Source organism: Armigeres subalbatus, chromosome 2, assembly GCF_024139115.2.
Source record: "Armigeres subalbatus isolate Guangzhou_Male chromosome 2, GZ_Asu_2, whole genome shotgun sequence".
NCBI lineage: Eukaryota > Metazoa > Arthropoda > Insecta > Diptera > Culicidae > Armigeres > Armigeres subalbatus.
Genome location: NC_085140.1, coordinates 272575887 through 272595596, shown reverse-complemented (window position 1 = coordinate 272595596; position 19710 = coordinate 272575887). Strand labels below are relative to the sequence as shown.

Sequence of the window (19710 nt, the reverse complement as noted above, 5' to 3'; positions counted from 1 at the left end):
ACGCACATCCCCCGATCCATCGTCGCTTTGATCAACCGTGTCAGTTTATCCGGAAAACCGTGTTCGTGCATTAGCTGCCATAGCTGGTCCCGATCGATTGTATTATATGCGGCTTTGAAGTCGATGAATAGATGATGTGTGGGCACGTTGTATTCGCGGCACTTCTGCAGTACTTGGCGAATGGCGAACACCTGGTCCGTGGTGGAGCGTTCGCCCATAAAATCCGCCTGGTACTGCCCCTCGAACTCCCTTGCAATTGGTGCTAGTCGACGGCATAAAATTTGGGAGAGTACCTTGTAGGCGGCGTTCAGCAATGTGATTGCGCGGTAGTTGCTATAATCCAGCTTATCGCCCTTTTTGTAGATGGGACACACGACACCTTCCATCCATTCCTGCGGCAAAACTTCCTCCTCCCAAATCTTGGTAATGACCCAGTGCAGCGCTCTAGCCAGTGCCTCACCACCGTGTTTAAATAGCTCTCCTGCTGGATTTCTTGGAGATCCGGAGCCGGTAGAATTATGTCCTGCGCGCGTTCCCCTAGGTCGATCACCATACCGCCATCTTCGTCTGCCACATCGCCATTCAGTTGCTCTTCGTAGTGCTGCCGTCACCTTTGGATCACCTCACGCTCGTTCGTAAGAAGGGTCCCGTTTGTGTCCTTACACATATTAGGCTGTGGCACGTGGCTCTTACTTGAATGGTTCAACTTCTCATAGAACTTTCGTGCGTTATTAGCGTGGTACAGTTGCTCCATCTCTCCACGGTCTCGATCTTCCTGCTCACGCTTTTTCTCCGAAAAATCGAGTTTTGTCTGTCCCGCGCCTGTTTATATCGTGCCTCGTTCGCCCTCGTGCGGTGTTGCAGCAATTTCGCCCATGCTGCATTCTTCGCTTCTACTAACTACTTCATTCGCCGTCATACTAGTCGTTGCTCTGATCCGGGGGCACCGTGCCAAATGTAGCGGTTGCGGTACTACCAATGGCGGATCGGATATCTCTCCAGCCATCTTCAAGAGACGCTGCGCCTAGCTGATCTTCCATTGGGAGTGCCACTTCCAGCTGCTGCGCGTATTCTTGGGTTAGTCTACCGTCTTGTAGCTGCCCAATATTAAGCCGCGGCGTCCGACTTCGACGGATGTTGAACACCGTCGAGAGTTTTGAGCGCAGGCATACTGCACCGTGGTAGTGGTCGGATTCAATATTCGCACTGCGGTAAGTGCGGACGTTCGTGATGTCGGAGAAGAATTTACCGTCGATTAGAGCGTGGTCGATTTGGTTTTCCGTTTCTTGATTAGGTGATCTCCATGTGGCCTTGTGGATATTTTGCGGGGAAAGAGGTGCTTCGGACTACCATTCCGCCGGAGGTTGCGAAGTTTATGCATCGTTGGCCGTTGTCATTCGATACGGTGTGCAGACTATCCGGTCCGATGACCGGTCTATACATTTCCTCCCTTCCTACCTGCGCGTTCATGTCACCGATGACGATTTTGACGTCCCGCAGTGGGCATCCATCGTATGTCTGCTCCAGCTGTGCGTAGAATGCTTCTTTCTCGTCGTCGGGTTTCCCTTCGTGTGGGCAGTGCTCGTTGATGATGCTATAGTTGAAGAAACTGCCTGTAATCCTCAGCTTGTACATCCTTGTTTTGATTGGCTGCCACCCAATCACGCGTTGGCGCATCTTACCCAGCACTATGAAGTCGGTTCCCAGCTCGTTGGTGGTGCCACAGCTTTGGTAGAAGGTAGCCGCCCGATGCCTGCTTTTCCACACTTTCTGTCCTGTCCAGCAAATCTCCTGCAGCGCCACGACGTCAAAGTTTCGGGGATGTAATTCATCGTAGATCATCCTGTCGCAACCTGCGAAACCTAGCGACTTGTAGTTCCATGTTCCAAGCTTCCAATCGTGTTCCATTATTCGTCGCCTAGGTCTTTGCCGATTATATCGAGTCCCATTATCTCTTATATTGTTCGTAATTATTGGTTTTCCAGACGGTTTACTGGGCCTGCGCAAACCTCCTGTCTCGCCGGAGGGCTGTCGTGTCAGGGCTGTTTAGCGTCCCACCTAACACCAGGACTTGGGCTTGTGCGCTTTGAGCGGCACACGGTCGCTTTGGCGGAGCCTACTTGCGGATACATGCAGCTTCTTATAGAGGTTTAACAGGGCCCACTGTCAAACCCCACCACATCCTAGGCAGGCGCCACAACTCGCAGATGGCCTGGGGAGCCCTTGGAAATAGTCCCTGCTGCCCCCAGACAGTTTAGATGTTAACTAAATAAATTAAATGAAACGGCTAAATTTTCTATTCTAAAACAGATACCAGCACCATTCCTGATTGTTTATCATTTAATTGCCAATGCCTTATGCGAATGAATAAAAATAATTATTTTATTTTAATTTTTATCAGTGTAGTTGATTTTTTTTTGCTGGAGAATTAGAACTATTATAGTATATCCTTGTTTTGTTATACGTTCAATACCAACCACAACCTAACAAATGGTCAGTCATATGCCATGACTCGTTCCCATCCCGGAAGGATGTGGATTATGAAACCAATAACTTTCCCTGGATGAGAAGACCAAATCTCTCTGGGCTAATTTTATTCTTCTTCATCCACCATCGCGGCCATTGCAGCTTGAGCAATCATCGGCCTTTAGCCGTGAATTCCGAGCGGTGCGATGGGCGATCGCATCCATCGCAACCGACACCACTGCATCCGACCATCATCAAGCATGACAAAAAATGCGTCCTCTTACACGGTAACCAGAATATACTCTTTTATGACTTTAAAGTACGCATAATCCTGGAAAAGTGGAACTACGCATAAAAGGAGTATAATTCGTTTACTCATTTATGAGTATATTGCCTATACGTCAAACGATGCATACTTTTTACTCCTTTCCTCAAAGTAAAAAATGCATATTTTTTACTCCTATTAACAAAGGTAGGAATGTATACTTTTTACCCCTTATTATTATGAATTGTTTGTTTCGAAAAGTGGAGACTATTTCTTTATTTTCAGGTAATAATAATGAACTAGAGCTTTAATGCAGTCATATTTATTCAAATAAAAAGATTATTACCCAATTTGGTGTCCAACATTCTTTTATTGCTGTCCGGAACTAACATACCGACAGGCTCGCCGGCAGGTCCAGCGAGCATCCTTCTCGGGCAGATTGCTCATCGCTTCCTGCAGCATACGAATGTTGCGCGTTTACAACACTTTTGCAACACTTCGTGGAGGGATTCGAACACTTCCACCATATCCAAAACTTCCGGGCCCAAACTGGGCTTTCCGATCTTCCTCCTCCTGCATCTCGATAACGTTCTTTAAAAGCCTTGATCTCCAGCCGGAGCTGCTTCAGCTATACATGGATGCGCTGGAATTAGTATTCGACGCAGGCACGGGGTCAATCAAGCTGCAAAAAGAAGCATAAATCGAAATATCTATTTTATTCTCAGACGTATTCTCCGACTTCAAAAGCAACTCACCTGGTTGGCAATGTCTAATTGTCTTTCCAGCGTTATTTTAACTTTTTCACTAGTTAATTCATTAAAATATGTTTTATGTTTTCGCACTCACTGCGCCGCCGGTGACAGAAAACTAATTTGGTTATGTTTGGTTTTGAAATTTTCTTTTCTCCAAAATACTGCTTTTTACGCTTTTTCTAATTCCATTTACATATTCTAAAAGGAGTAAAAAATACTCTCGACTAATGATTTAAAAGTACGCATTTTTTTACGTTTAGAATATGATTAAAAAGTACTCCTAAAATGAGTATACGGATGTTACCGTGTATTTCGTGCATATGCTCCTGCTGGCGACTGCATGCTGAGTACGTAAACACAGCGAACGAATGAGAATAGAATGCGCAAGTAAAGAGCACGTCAGTATGCGCTGCTGTCACAAACTAAAATGACTCGCACACGGATGCTTCTTTTATACACAAGGGAAATCTTGCGGTGAACCCGAAGACCCGTGACATACAGCATTCTGATACCCGTGTTAGGAATGTACGGGATTGATTATGCTTATATGAAATTTTACTGGCTTTGACAAAAATTATCGTTAATAATCTAAAATTTCAATAAAATTGGCAAATTGCTGGAGAGTTTCCGAGTCGATTAATATGTAAATGTTCAAAATTCATCGAAACATAAAAGCGCTAGTAACGTTCGAAACCTTCCCTTTCAGCGTAACGCTATCGATTTCCAAAAATCTAAATTACACCCAGAATAGTAAAGACAGACGTACACCTGTGTTCAGAATAATAGCAGCGGAAGCCGTTTTTCATACAAAATGGTCAACTTTGACAAGCTGTAACTTTGCACCCCGATGACAGATTAAGCATAAATTTTGGCAATGAACTACAAATATGATGAATTTTACACATACTACGTATCATTTTTTTTTCGAATGACGAGATCAAAAATTACGCACTAAGTCAAATTGTCAAAATAATAGCAGTTTTTGTTTTGGAAATATCAGGAAATCAATTAATTGGAATGTTATCAATTTGAATTCAGGTGCTGCGAGACACAAAGTTTATAATTTAAAAATATAAATTATTGAATTTGACATTTGAATTGACCAATATATCAAAAATAAAAACTGCTATTTTTTTGAACAATTTGACCTAGTGCGTCATTAGAAAAAAATGATACGTAGTATGTGTAAAATTCATCATATCTGTAGTCCACTGCTAATATTTCAGCTCAATCGGTCATCGGGGAACAAAGTTACAGCTTGTCAAAGTTGACCATTTTGTATGAAAAACGGATTCCGCTGCTATTATTCTGAACACAGGTGTAAGTCCTTCGTCAAAACTACCACTTCATTTCTTCTCAATAGAAATGGAGCAGCAATCTAACATTGATAACTGCATCAATATGGATGGATGCTTCCCTAAATAACATTTCTACGATCTCGTTCATTTCTTGTCAATGTGCCTGCATAATATGAGCTCGGGTGCTGAAGTCAACACGGATCTAAAAGCCACGTTTGATCTCGTTGCCCACGTTGTTGCTCGCTATATGGGAGAAACTGGAAAAACTTCCGATTTCGTCATTTAGTACAAATTATACATATCAAGTCGCTAGCTTCATGTCAATGTCGAAACACAGTGTACCAAATGTTGTGTTGTAACCTCGACCTTGAATCGCCGAGTTTCTCAACTTGACTTCCCTCCCAAAAAAGGTGATGTAACTTATGGACGTTCTCATTTTTGTGTTAAAACAAATCGTCCCTAACGGTCTTCTTCCTACGCCAATGTCCGCAGTGAGAAGTGAATCGATCACAAAGCTACAAAACCAACCAAATAGCCGATGATGTCAAATCCAATCTAGTGATTACCAACACCAAACAGGTACCCGCGTATCCTTCAAGACGACCTCTTCAAAGTTTCATCTCGAAAGGGGTACGTTAGATACCAACACTGTTACATAAGCGTGATCGAACCATCATGATTCACTACCTCATTTGAATGCGCTGAAAGGCAAACTTTCTATGACAGTCCCTCCGTCGCCGCAGCGCAATGACATTCGCATCAGCCTAATGAGCCGTAGACTGAAAGTCTGCCTCGTTCGGCCGTGCCAGACCAGCTGGAATCAAATAATACCGTCCAATTGTCTGGTAGTCTAAAAATAACCCACGGCACTTGTACGAAGCGGACAGAGCCACAGCAGCAGCAGCGCCGAATGCGCGACACGGCTCGGCAAAACAGCGCGCGCAGAGAGCTAGATTCGACCGCGTTCGAAAGCATGTGGCACAAAATCCACGCGAATAACGCTTCCACGTCTGTCTCCTATGCCATCGCGAGCGCGTTGTTGTCCATCGTCGCCGTCGACGTCGCGGTTGAACCCTGGCCCGAGCTTATACTTCTCGTCGACGACTTCTACAGCCTCGAGCCAAACAAAACACAGCGCACCGCGCACGATGATGATGATGATAAAGGCCGGGACGACAGTCCATGACGAAGGGAAAGCGAAAAAATATTTATTGATTCTTTCGAGTTTCATATTTATATGCGAACGAATGTGTGACTTTTGTATTTGCAGATTGGTAAAATAGTCTGAAAACACACTTTTTGCCACCTGCACTGGGATTCAATGGTTACGCTGCAAGATCGACAAGGTTTCTTAGAAGAAAGAAATATGCTAATAAACTGTGTGACTTACAGAGGTTGATTTCTAGCATTTACGGAATAAAGGATCATCATAATGAATCGCTTGTAGCGTAATAATCTTCCTGGTAGGAGAATAGGTTCGATTGTGGGCACCCTTTTGTCATTGGTCAATAACTTTGGCCCTAGTTGATCTTATGCCGACATTTCTATACCAATGGAGAGCTAGACGAATAACTCGACTACTAGCAAAAAATTATATAGGAAAGTTTTATTGATAATATAGCAAATTTAAAAGCACCCCACCATGTTCCGGAGATAGAACGTAGAAAATGGATCCTTTTCCGTCATTTTTGTATCAAATACTCAATGTGGAGTTTCCAGGTGCATTTGGAATCAAACACGACCCCAAGGTATTTAGAAGATAAAGATTGGTTGATGCCATCATTCAACAGCTTGAGTTTCAGTTGAGCAGGATACCGCTTCTTAGTAAACACAACCAACTGAGCATTTTGCGGTGAAAACTCGATCCCTAAATGTCTGGCCCAAACAGTCAGATTATCTAAGGTACTTTGCAATGGTCCTTGCAAGACAGCTGCACATGGACCTCTTAGAGAGACCACGGCATCATCTGCAAGTTGTCTGAGCGTGCATTGTCCTTCCAAACAATTGTCAATATCTTTAACATAGAAATTATAAAACAAGGGACTTAAACACGAACCTTGGGGAAGGCCCATGTAGCTATTTCTGGAAGTTGTCAGAGTGCCGAGTGTGAAGTTCATTTGTTTTTCTGACAACAAATTGTACAAGAAATTATTCAAAATAACGGGTAATCCACTACTGTGCAGATTGCCTGACAGTACTTCTATGGAAACTGAATCATCCAAGAATACTGAAGCCAATTGCTCCTTGTGTGCAAAGGCCAGTTGTATATCTGAAAAAAGCAACGCTAGACAATCGTTTGTTCCTTTCCCTTTTCGAAATCCAAACTGAGTATTTGAAAGTAATGCATTTTGTTCGAACCAATGGTCGACTCTTGAAAGGATCATTTTCTCCAATAATTTTCTCATGCATGATAGCATGGCAATCGGTCGGTATGAATTGTGATTAGACGCTGGTTTCAGGCTTTTGAATAGCTATTACTTTGACCTGTCGCCATTCAGGTGGCACAATGTTGTACTCCATGAAACAGTTGTACAGGTCAAGTAATCGTCTTTTGCGATATCTGGGAGGTTTTAAGAAGATTGAATTTGATGTTATCGCATCCCGGAGCAGAGTTGTTCAATGAAAGAAGAGACATAGAAAGTTCAAGCATTGAGAATGGTCCACCCAAAGAACCGGGATCAGTGACTGATTCTCGAAATAGCGGTTCTGCTGGTACGGAATCTGGGCAGACCTTTTTTGCGAAGTTGAATATCCATCGATTGGAGTATTCTTCACTCTCGTTGGTGGAAATGCGGTTCCGCATGTTTTCCAAAGTGTTGTCATTGAGGTTTCTCGTGATAGTCCCTCGACAAAACGTCGCCAGTAGCTACGTTTTTTAGCCTTGAGAAGATTTTTGAGCTTTCTTTCAAGCCTCAAATACTCTTCAAAAAGCTCAGACCTTCCGTGTTTACGGAAGGCCTTGAAGGCATCAGATTTCTCAGAATACAACTTAGTACATTCATCATCCCATCCAGGAGTGGCTGGTCTTCTTATGACAGATGTACTTGGAACGCGTCGTTTCTGAGCTTCTAGTGCGCTTTTTTGAATCAACTCAGTAAGGAATCGATATTCATCCAAAGGTGGAAGAGTATCAGTTGATTCAATACCAATGTTTTTCGTGAGGTCGAAAGGAACATTAACTGGCTCAGATTGTTGATAGCTACTTTTAATTGTGGTAACTATCGGCATATGATCACTACCATGGGGATCTTGAATTACCTTCCACGTGCAATCTAATTGTTCACACCGCTGGGCGACAGTAGCCGGTGTCGGCATAATGGCCAAACCCTTTCTATTTAAGGAGTGTTTTAGGAAGAGGTCAAAGCATACCACGAGGAACATGTATGAAAGAAAAAGAAACAAAAACAAATCTCGATACTGTTGTATATTGCTCTAAAGTTTATTATCAATCTTCGTGAAATTTAGTAGTGTTAGCAAAGCAAAAGTTGTAGTTTAGTGAACTTTACTATCAAATCAAGTTGAATTACCTGTAAGTAAAAAATATATATAAATTAAGATGATGAATGACCTAGATTACATCTATCTAGTTTGTACCACACTCAACGCGAAGGCAGAACATAACCGTGCACTCAACCGTATACTGACGGTAGTTTATACGGCATAGTTGTAAGTACCTGAAATGAAAAATAGTAAAATCTTAATTAAAGAATTGAATAAAATAGCAGGAGTAAAGAAATAGCGAAGGAACGAACGGAAATAGGATCAGCAAGGATTCGGATTCGTAAGGAAGTGAGAAACTATTTGAGTGAGTAGGAATAATCATGTAACTTTAAAAACTGTGTAAAAAATGTAATTACTTCTTATAGTTTTTGAGCTACTCCGAATAGTTGCTGCGAAATAAATAGTGTATCCAAACAATCTCAAAAATCAAATAACGAGATTTCGGTACCCTCAATCACGATGAGCCAAAAATCCTTGGACCTAACCGCGACGCCTTGCGCTGACTGCGGAGAAACTTCCACACAAAATGAGGAGATGATCGCATGTGACGGCTGTGACCGCTGGTTCCACACTCGCTGTGTAGGAATGTCTACTGCACCGAGGAAGGACAAGAAGTGGTTCTGCAAAGATGTTACTTGTCAGGCAGTTAATCAGGAGTACCAAAAGCAGAAGAAGGCTGCATCGCGCACGAAGAAAATTGCAGAAGAGTATGATAAGTTGTCAACCAAGTCGTCTGATCGTGTGCCGCCGTCTCTGCCGCCGGGCGTGGAAGAAAAACTACGAGAAATGGAAGCGGAAAATAAGCGGCTGGAGAAAGAAATGGATGCGGAGCTGTTGCTGCGCCGGAAAGAGATGGAGATGAAGAATGCTCTGAAGGAGAGAAGGATGAGGATGGAGAAAGATCTGCGTGAGAAAGAGCTGGAGAAGCAACGGCTGCTACGAGAGAAGGAGATAGAAGAAAAGGAGATCGAGCTTCAAAGAGAGTTACAAGAGAAGGAAGCACACCTGATCCGAATACAAGAAATGGAGAAGATGTACCGGGAAAGAATGTTGGCCGTTGATAAGCAGTTGTACGACGCTGATGGATCCACAAGTAAGCAGAAGAAACATGTTCCGAAAACAATTAGTGTTGCAGCGGGCCCGTCGGGTGCATTCATAACGCCAGTGCTCGGGAAGCTTACAGAGGCAAACGTAAAGCGCTTCGTAGAACAGAAGGAAGAAAGCAGCGAAGAGGAGGAAGAAGACAGTTCCAGCAGTAGCAGCGAAACGACCATCAGCAAAGGGAGTGGCAAAGAAAATGGAGGAGTAGGACGTCAATGTCATGGACCGAATCGGGTTCAAATACTCGCTAGGAGTGGATACACGAAGAAGTTTCCTACTTTTCTGGTAAGCCAGAAGAATTGCCATTATTCTTAAGGAACATATCAAGCGTTCAACGAAGCTTGTGGATACTCCGACGTCGAGAACCTGGTGAGACTCCAAGAAAGCCTGCGAGGTTCAGCACTTGAGTCGGTTCGTGGACAGCTTCTTCTTCCAAAATCAGTGCCTAGGGTAATTGCAAAGCTCCGGCAACTCTATGGCCGTCCCGAGCAGTTGCTACAAAGCCATTTGGACAGAGTACGCAAGCTTGACTCACCAAGATCGGATAAATTAGCTTCGTTTATACCTTTCGGAAACGCAGTAGAACAGCTTTGTGAGCACCTAGAGGCAGCAGATCTCACACTTCATCTGGTGAATCCAGTTCTGATCCAGGATCTGGTTAGCAAACTACCAGACGGAGAAAAGCGACAATGGGTGCAATACAAGAAGAAGAAGAAGGTTGTGACACTGCGAACGTTTACGGACTTCATTTCCGGAATTGTATCGGACGCCTGCGAGGCAAATGTTAGCTTCGATTATAAGCCGGAAACCAAGTCAACAGCTGGTGCAGGTGGAAGAAACAAGCAGAAGGCACTTTATAGCCATAGTGAGCCTAATCGGAGTTCTCCTATATCGGATGCCAGTCGAAGGAAACAAAAGTCATGCCGGGTATGCCAGCGAGATGATCACCGCTTGCGCTTCTGCCAGGATTTCCGGGACCTACCGTATGTGGACAAGATGAAAGTGGTGACCAAATGGAAACTGTGTCACACATGCCTTAACGATCACAGTGGCCAGTGCCGCTTCAAGATTCGTTGTACTGTAGGTGAATGTAGGAACCACACAACCCGCTAATCCACCCAATCGCAGACGTAGTTGGTATGAGCGCACATATAAGAACCGCAAACTCTATGGTGTTTCGGATGATTCCGATACAGCTGCATTGTGGGGAAAGATCAATAACGGTACTTGCCTTTTTGGACGAGGGCGCTTCCGTGACGCTGATCGAGAACGATGTGGCGGAGCGACTGGGACTCACCGGAGTAAGAGAGAAATTGACCATCAACTGGACTTCTGATATCTATCGCGTGGAGAAAAATTCAATGCGGATGAATGTGTGGAGTTCTGCAGTAGGAGTGAAAAGTACAGAAAAGTTCCTGCTACATACTGTTAACACGGTCGAAAAGCTGATGCTGCCGCATCAGACCCTAAACGCCGCTGAGCTAACGGCGCAATACAAGCACATGCGCGATCTACCGATCGCATCATACGATGGTCGACCAGGTTTACTGATTGGGATAAACAACATCCACACGTTTGCTCCAAGGGAAGCAAGGATCGGAACGACCCAAGAGCCAATAGCGGTTCGTTGCAAGCTTGGGTGGACTGTGTACGGTCCGCGGCAGACAACCTCGGCTTCAGGAGGCTTCCTGGGTTACCACCAAAAAATATCCAACGAAGACCTTCATGACATTCTTAAGAATCACTACGCACTGGAAGAGTCGGTGATAAAAGTTCGAAATGAGTCGGTCGATGATCGACGGGCTCGGGAGATTATGGAACATACCACGAAGCGAGTGGGAAATCGTTTTGAAACGGGGCTTCTTTGGAAAATGGATGAAATACATTTTCCAGACAGCTATCTCATGGCGACGAAGCGAATGAAGCAGTTGGAGAACAGATTGTATAAATCGCCGGAGTTATTCCAAAACGTCCGACGACAAATAGAAGAGTATCAGGAGAAAGGGTACGCCCATCTTGCGACCAAGGAAGAGCTGGCTCATACTGCGCCAGACAAAGTGTGGTATCTGCCACTAAATGTCGTCGTAAATGCGAAAAAGCCCAGTAAAGTCCGGCTAATATGGGACGCAGCTGCAACGGTTCATGGAGTTTCGCTCAACTCGATGTTGCTGAAGGGGCCCGACCTACTAGCGCCACTGGTATCAGTGATAACCGGTTTCCGTGAGAAAAAGGTCGCATTCGGTGGGGATATCAGGGAAATGTATCATCAGCTGAAGATCATTTCTCGTGACAAGCAGGCCCAACGATTCCTGTTCCGGAACAATCATAGTGATGAGCCAAGGATTTATGTAATGGACGTCGCTACATTTGGCTCGACATGTTCGCCCGCATCAGCACAGTTCGTGAAGAACCAAAACGCGGCCGATTATGCGCTGCAATACCCTGAAGCGGCAGCGGCCATTGTTTATCGGCACTACGTTGACGATTATTTTGACAGTGTCGACACAATCGAGGAAGCGATACAACGAGCAAAAGAAGTGAGATATATCCACAAACAAGCTGGTTTCGACATTCGCAACTGGGTGTCTAATTCGCCCGAGTTTCTTTCAGCACTGGGAGAAGCAAAGTCTCCGGGCCCGGTTGTTTTCCAGCAAGACAAACAATCATCAGGCGAAAGAGTTCTCGGAGTTATATGGGATGTAGAGTCAGACATGTTTGCATTTTCCGTTACTCATCGTGCAGAAGTTAAGGAGTATTTGTTCAAAGGCAAGCGACCAACCAAGCGTATCGTATTGAGCTGTGTCATGGGACTTTTTGACCCTCTGGGATTGCTATCACCTTTCACGATACATGGCAAAGTCATTATACAACATCTTTGGCGAAATGGTTGTGAATGGGATCAAGAGATCAACGAGCAAGGTTGGAGTTTGTGGAAAGAGTGGACTGCGCTATTGCCCGAAGTTGAAGCATTTCGAGTTCCTAGATGCTATCTGGGAGACGCTTCAAGTTCGTCAGTTGAATCAATTGAGTTGCATATTTTCACCGATGCTAGCGAACACGCATATGGATGCGTGTCGTATTTACGTACAATTGCTAACGGCGTGGTAAGATGCAGTTTAGTGATGTCCCGAGCTAAAGTGGCACCATTGAAGCGGCAATCCATTCCCCGTCTCGAGCTGATGGCAGCTGTACTTGGGGCACGAATGAAGCAAACCGTCGTAGAATCTCATTCTCTGCCGATCAGTCGCACCATCCTATGGACAGATTCTCGAACTGTATTGTCTTGGTTACAGTCTGACCAACACAAATTCAAGCAGTTTGTCGCGTTCAGAATAGGCGAAATTTTGGACGTAACCCACATGCGAGACTGGAGATGGGTACCGACAAAGCAGAATATCGCGGATGTACTTACGAAGTGGGGACACGGCCCCCCTTTGCAAAACGATTCTCAATGGGTACACGGTCCGTCTATATTATACCAATCGAGCGATCAGTGGGCCCTTGAAGAACAGATCGAAGAAACACTGGAGGAAACCAGAGGTGCTATGTTTTGCCACGCTGTGATCGATGCGGTTAATATTTCTAGTTGGACTAAACTGTTGCGTGTGACAGCAACCGTGCTGCGATTCGCTTCCAACTGTCGACGTAAAAAAGATGGTCGGCCTATTGCAGTTTCCCAGCGTACAGAACATCAACGTCGGCTGGTCAAGACTGGATATCTGGCGGAAACGAAAATTCTTCAACAAGAAGAGCTTCAAAGAGCAGAAACGGTTTTATGGCGGCAGGCTCAGTTTGAAAGCTTTCCGGAGGAAATGGATATACTGGAAAAAAATTTACAGCGGAGTACTGGCCAGCCAGTGGAGAAGATTGGAAAGTCGAGCAGTTTGTACAAGCGTTCTCCGGCGCTAGATGAAAAAGGAGTCATGCGAGTAAGAGGCAGGTTAGAGAGAAACGAAGCACTGCCTTTCGACAAGCGATTCCCGATAATCCTATCTGGAAATCATGAGATTACCAAGAAACTGATTTTGCATTTTCACAATAAATTTGCGCATGCAAATAGGGAGACGGTTTTTAACGAACTGAGGCAGAAGTTCTGGATACCTAAAGCACGTGCTGCAATCAAGAAGGCGACAAAAGAATGTATGTGGTGCAAGGTAAATCGCTGCGTACCCAGTGTCCCAATGATGGCACCTCTTCCGGTTCAACGTATCACATCTCATTCCCGACCCTTCAGTGCAGTGGGTGTGGATTATCTTGGTCCGGTTGAAGTTACAGTGGGACGAAGGAAAGAGAAAAGATGGATCGCCGTTTTCACATGCATGGCAGTGAGAGCTGTACATCTTGAGGTCGTCCATACTTTGACTACGCAATCCTGTCTAATGGCCTTCAGAAGATTCGCATGCAAGCGAGGAGTTCCCGAACAAATCTTTTCGGACAATGCAACGTGTTTCCGTGGGGCGGAGGCAGTGATAACGAAGAAGATAAATAATGAGTGTGCCGAAAAGGTAACATCGGCGGCGACTATTTGGCATTTCAACCCTCCTGGAACACCGCACATGGGTGGCGTCTGGGAGCGAATGGTGCGGTCCGTCAAAGAAGCTTTGCGAGCGCTCGAAGATGGACGTAAACTAACGGATGAAATCCTCTCAACAACATTAGCCGAAGCTGAGGACATTATTAACACACGTCCGTTAATATACATCCCACAAGAATCATCTGACGAAGAAGCTATCACACCAAACCACTTTCTCCGCGGCATGATAACAAGTGCGGACATGCGGGTTGATGATTCAGTAGATCAGGCTGAAGCACTGAAAGATGTCTACAAAAGGTCACAATATTTAGCCAACAAGATGTGGGAACGTTGGTCGAAGGAGTATCTGCCAAGCTTAAACCATCGGCCGAAGTGGTTTGACGACCACAAGCAGCTAGAAGTTGGAGATCTGGTATTCATAGTCGATGGGAAAAATCGGAAAAGCTGGATACGAGGAAGGGTTCAAAACGTAATTCAAGGAGCTGATGGAAGGATTCGACAAGCAGACGTTAGGACGGCCAACGGTAAGGTGCATCGTCGTGCTGTAGTGAATCTGGCGGTGTTCGAAATACAGTCAGGTAAATCCAGAGATTCCGACAGGAACACCGGATGTTTCGGGCGGGAGATTTTTCACACCGCTGGTATAATGGCCAAACCCTTTCTATTTGTGTGTTTTAGGAAGAGGTCAAAGCATATCACGAGGAACATGTATGAAAGAAAAAGAAACAAAAACAAATCTCGATACTGTTGTATATTGCTCTAAAGTTTATTATCAATCTTCGTGAAATTTAGTAGTGTTAGCAAAGCAAAAGTTGTAGTTTAGTGAACTTTACTATCAAATCAAGTTGAATTACCTTTTGTACCACACTCAACGCGAAGGCAGAACATAACCGTGCACTCAACCGTATACTGACGGTAGTTTATACGGCATAGTTGTAAGTACCTGAAATGAAAAATAGTAAAATCTTAATTAAAGAATTGAATAAAATAGCAGGAGTAAAGAAATAGCGAAGGAACGAACGGAAATAGGATCAGCAAGGATTCGGATTCGTAAGGAAGTGAGAAACTATTTGAGTGAGTAGGAATAATCATGTAACTTTAAAAACTGTGTAAAAAATGTAATTACTTCTTATAGTTTTTGAGCTACTCCGAATAGTTGCTGCGAAATAAATAGTGTATCCAAACACTAATGATAGTGAATTTGAACATAAAGACAGATCAATACGGCTTTGTTGACCATTTGGTCCTATTCGAGTTACTTCACCAGTGTTCAAAATATTCAAATTGAAATCGTCACACAAATCATAGAAAATAGGCGCTCTATAATCGTCATACGTTTCGCCCCATCCAATACCATGTGCGTTCATATCACCCAATATCAATACTGGAGATGATAGGAGGGAGACTGCGCTCCAAAAATGTCGACGATTAATAGAGGCATTTGGAGGAATGTACACTGAAGCTATGCAAAGATCTTTATTCTTCACATTTACTTGGCATGCGACGATTTCTAAGCCGGGAACAGTCGGAATAGGAATTCTGTAGAAGGAGTAGCATTTTTTGATCCCCAAAAGAACGCCACCATAATGATCATCCCGATCTTGGCGTGGAAGTTGATTTCATCTTCAGAAGAAAGCCATGTTTCACAGAGTGCAAATATATCGCAATCAGAATTGCGAATCAAAAACTTGAACACGTCTAATTTATTTTTCAGACTCTGACAGTTCCACTGCAGTACAGTGATTGTATCTTCGGTATTGGCCGTATTATCCATCGAAAGATACAATTTCTGCAAGAAGGGACCATGAAACAGTCAATTGCTTCAGATCACTTTCAACTGTTGGAATAAAGAGGTCAATGATTGGCCTCAATGAATTCGGAATATTGAACAAGTTCAAAAACGGTCCACAAGGTCCTTAAAGGAGATCAATCCTCGCTTGGACGGAATACTTTTTCTAGAAGTGCGAATTTGTTTTTCTTTCGTTGATTCTCCTAGCCGGAAGTTTCTTCGAAACAACATCGGATTTAGGCAATGGCGGGAATGTCTTACTGTAATTAGGATCAAAAGAAGCAGTAGGGACAGATTGCTTCGGGATTTTAAATAAACCCCATTACCTTCAGATTTTGGCAAGCTTTTATGGATGACTCTAACAGCGCGATCCAGGGAAGACGGTTGCTTCCTCTTTTCGGGCACGTGTACCTCCGCAGAATCATCCATGTCGGCTGCGTCAGAGTCCAATTCGTCGATTGATATGGAATCATAATAATCACTTACACGAACGGTGGCTGAAATAGCAGTCGATGCAGTGGCTGTGGCGGATGTGTCTTGCGACCTAACCATTTCCGCATACGACTGCTTGGAGCGCTGTACCAACGAGCGCTTCACTTTTGGGTGCGCTTTTGTACACCGGGCATTCTTGCAAACCATGGGGAGGTTCAAACCATAATAAGCACATTTTGCTGCTTGTTGCTGGCAGACCTCCTCCCGATGCCTTACTGAGCATTTACCACAACGTGGTTTGTTGTCACAAAACTCGGCAGTGTGACCAAGTTGTTTGCAGTTGGTACAATTAAATACCCTTGGCACAAAAAGACGCACCGGAAACAACATATTTTCTATATCGACATACTTTGGAAGCATCGAACCAGCGAATGTCACCCAAAGCGAGCCTGACATGGAATAAACCTTTTTGCCATCTACCGTGGCTGCTGAATGCAATTCCTTGCAGTCCAGAATATCCACGGTAGATTGCAGGGCGTTCTTTAGGCGACCTTTCCCTGCAAGCACATCCTTGCAAGTCAAGCTCGCTGCGTTGATTACGCCTTCTATCTCGACCTCCCGCGAGGGCACATAAACTAAATATTCAACATTGTACGCCCTGTCGCCAGCAATTTCATTCGCCACCTGGTATGTAGGTGCGGTGATGCGTAGTTTGTTCCTGTTGATTTGGCTGAATTCAAGCTTCGTAAAACGACGCGTCAAATCTCGTTTTATGCCCAGAAAATTTAGGCTCTTCACTTTCTGCCGGAAGTATACAACCCAAGGCCCAGGCGAAGCCGCATGGTACAATCGTGTGCGCCCTGCATCTTTTGGAGGCCCATTGCCTTCCACAGTCTCTGTCTCCATTATCACCCCGCAAGGTGGAAGGATGATTTTGCTTATGTTAACTTAAGACTAATAGCTAATCAGAAAAAAAAACTAATTTTATTTATTCTATCAGTCCCACTCCGAATCAAGCAGATGGGAGAACAATAAAAACGTTTCTACTTATCTGCCCCTGCTGCTGTAGGTAGCAGCAGTAACAATAGCCTGCTTCACTGGCGTCGCCAGAAGCAGCTACTTCACTCGCCGACAGCGATCGCCTTGGATCCGTAGGTAGGAATAGCACCACACAATACAACTCGCACTACCGAACACAATCCGCGATGAGACACAGCACACACGTCTGGCTCGTTCGAACTATCGGCACGGAATGAAAAACAATGCTAATACTGGTCGAACTTGATTATTCAGTAGTATTTTTAAGCACTTAAAAGTTTGAAAATCACTTTAACATGGACAAAACGTGAACGGAACGAATCGCAATGTTCACAAGACTTGTAGAGCACACCAAAAGCTTTCGTATAGAGGTTGTTGCGATAGTTTTCGACGTTTATATCTCTTGTAAGATTTTTTCCAAAATTGAAAATAGCCCAAAAACACTAAATCGACTTGAGCCACGTCGAAATTTTATCCGAATTAGCTGAAAATTTGACAAGAGACTTATTTTAGCATAAGAATTGTGATTCTGGACTGATCGATTGATTTTTGATACTTTTTGAAAACATGAAGAGGTCTAATATTTAGGTAATCGGGTCTGAACTGTTATTATTTTATCGAATAGCGTGGTAAAACAATTCGCATGGGTTTACTGCAGCAAGGGCCCGACAGAACTTGGGACGCTAGAACTAGACGGAAACATAAACAACAGAAGATGAAGCATTCATGCCGTCCTCAAGCTTCTATCAGGAGCTCAATGCATCCCTCAAAGGCTTTGAGCTGTGAGTCGGGATCTACAGATATAAGGATGTGAGCAACTTGATGAACGAGCGTGAGGTTGAACGGAAAGGTGGAAACAGAATTTCGGGGAGCACCTGAATGGCGCAGATAGAGAGGGTCAATACAGTGGAAGACATAACTGCGTCAGGTCAGCGAAAGATGGGAATCAGCCAGCCCCTGCTTTGAGAGAAGTCAAGGACGCCATCCAACAACTCAAGAACAATAAAGCAGCTGATAAGGATGGCATTAAAGCTGAGCCTATCAAGATGGCTCCGGAAAGCTGGCACAGACTGTTAGACAGAATATGGGAAAACAGCTACCTGAGGAATAAAGAGGGCATCATATGTAGAAGTCGATCCTACTTCGGGCTCCAAAAGAAACTGCGGTCAAGAAAAACTCACATCTAAATGTATCATGTACAAAAACTCATAAGGCCAGTCCAATACGAACACGAGATTTTGACCATGTCCGAGAAGAACTTAGATGCACTAGGACAGTGATGTTCAGCACTTTGGACGTTTTTTCCTTAATTTGCTTCTAACACAATAAAATAATAAAATGATAAAATCATTCCGTACGAAATGATTAAAGCAAAAAATGGGGCTCGGCTCCGTTAAGTGTATTCACGCCTAAGCCTGTTGATTAAACGCAATAGATAAAAAGGGCTGCAATGGGCTCGCTCCACCAGTGCACCACCTTTTGCCAGCAATTCCGTGGTCGCGCCTTCCTCAGCATGGTAGCGTCATACCACAGATAAACAGACGTAACACTTCAATCAAATCCATCGTACATGGAGTATTTTGCGCGATTCGTCCTGCAGAGGCGCTAGTATTCAACCACTTTGATATTTGACGCTCGAAATGCAAATCATCGAGGTCATTAGATCGGATTAAATCGGGATTCGCCTAAAACATATCCAAAACTAACTTCGCTAAAAGTAATTGTCGATCAGTTTGCAATCGTTCTCGATTGGTTTATCGAACGGTTTGTTTGCCTGCCTCAGCCTTGTCGAGGACCCTTTCCGTCCTCGGGCTCGGAACCCGCCTGGTTGACCGACGCCGCGAAAGCGACGATACCATGTTGTTCTTCGCGCGGCTACTTGTTCGATAAAAGGATCGAGACCGGTATGACCGGCGTTCCAGCTAACTTCATCTTTACACATCCTCCGAACTAGGTTATCCGGGGTAGTGTCCAGACCACATGTGGCAAGCATGTGGTCACGCATTGCGCGAAAACGTGGGCACACGAACAACACGTGTTCCGTCGTTTCCTCTAAACCTGCGCACACCAAACACTCGGGCGAGGCCGAGCAAGCCAGCTGCGTTACCTGCACTGATTTTGCAGCACGCTTAAACGCCGGGCACATCGAACCCCCCATAGGGTGCTTGCTGTTCACAGCTTTGCTGGAACAAATCAAACAATTGGGAGGGTTCGTGCAGCATTGTGCCTTATGTCCCTCCAATCCGAAGCGTCGGCAGAGATTGCTTCTGTCAGGGCCTTTGCTGTCCCATTGCTTGCTTGTGCCCCGGTTCCAGGCACTTGAAGCAAACTTCGGGTTGCTCGTATATGCTCACAGGGCACACCGACCATCCCACCTTGACGCTCCCTAACTTGACTACCTTGGAGGCGTCCGCTGCAGATAGCCGAACCAATGCTACCTTCGTCCCTGCCGGACCTTTCCGTAGCCGAACGGCTGCGGTTGGCGTCTCCACTTCACACTGTCGCCGCAGTGCCGTGACGAGCTCTTCGACTTC

At 44.7% G+C, this 19710-nt stretch overlaps 2 protein-coding genes and 1 long non-coding RNA gene across 3 annotated transcripts in view; all 3 read left to right on the top strand.

Annotated features, from left to right (window-relative positions):
- LOC134212250 (protein decapentaplegic) overlaps nt 1–19710 on the top strand; it is a 169978-nt gene that overhangs the window by 71707 nt on the left and 78561 nt on the right. The window lies entirely within an intron of this gene.
- LOC134216354 (uncharacterized) lies at nt 8175–8786 on the top strand. The gene is made up of 4 exons (XR_009980630.1): nt 8175–8310; nt 8369–8447; nt 8504–8586; nt 8648–8786. It is a non-coding gene; the product is annotated as an uncharacterized LOC134216354 (long non-coding RNA).
- LOC134209727 (uncharacterized) lies at nt 8817–14702 on the top strand. The gene is made up of 4 exons (XM_062685741.1): nt 8817–9668; nt 9876–10467; nt 10512–14495; nt 14683–14702. Exons 1-4 carry the CDS (start codon nt 8817–8819, stop codon nt 14700–14702), a joined length of 5448 nt encoding a protein of 1815 aa, XP_062541725.1.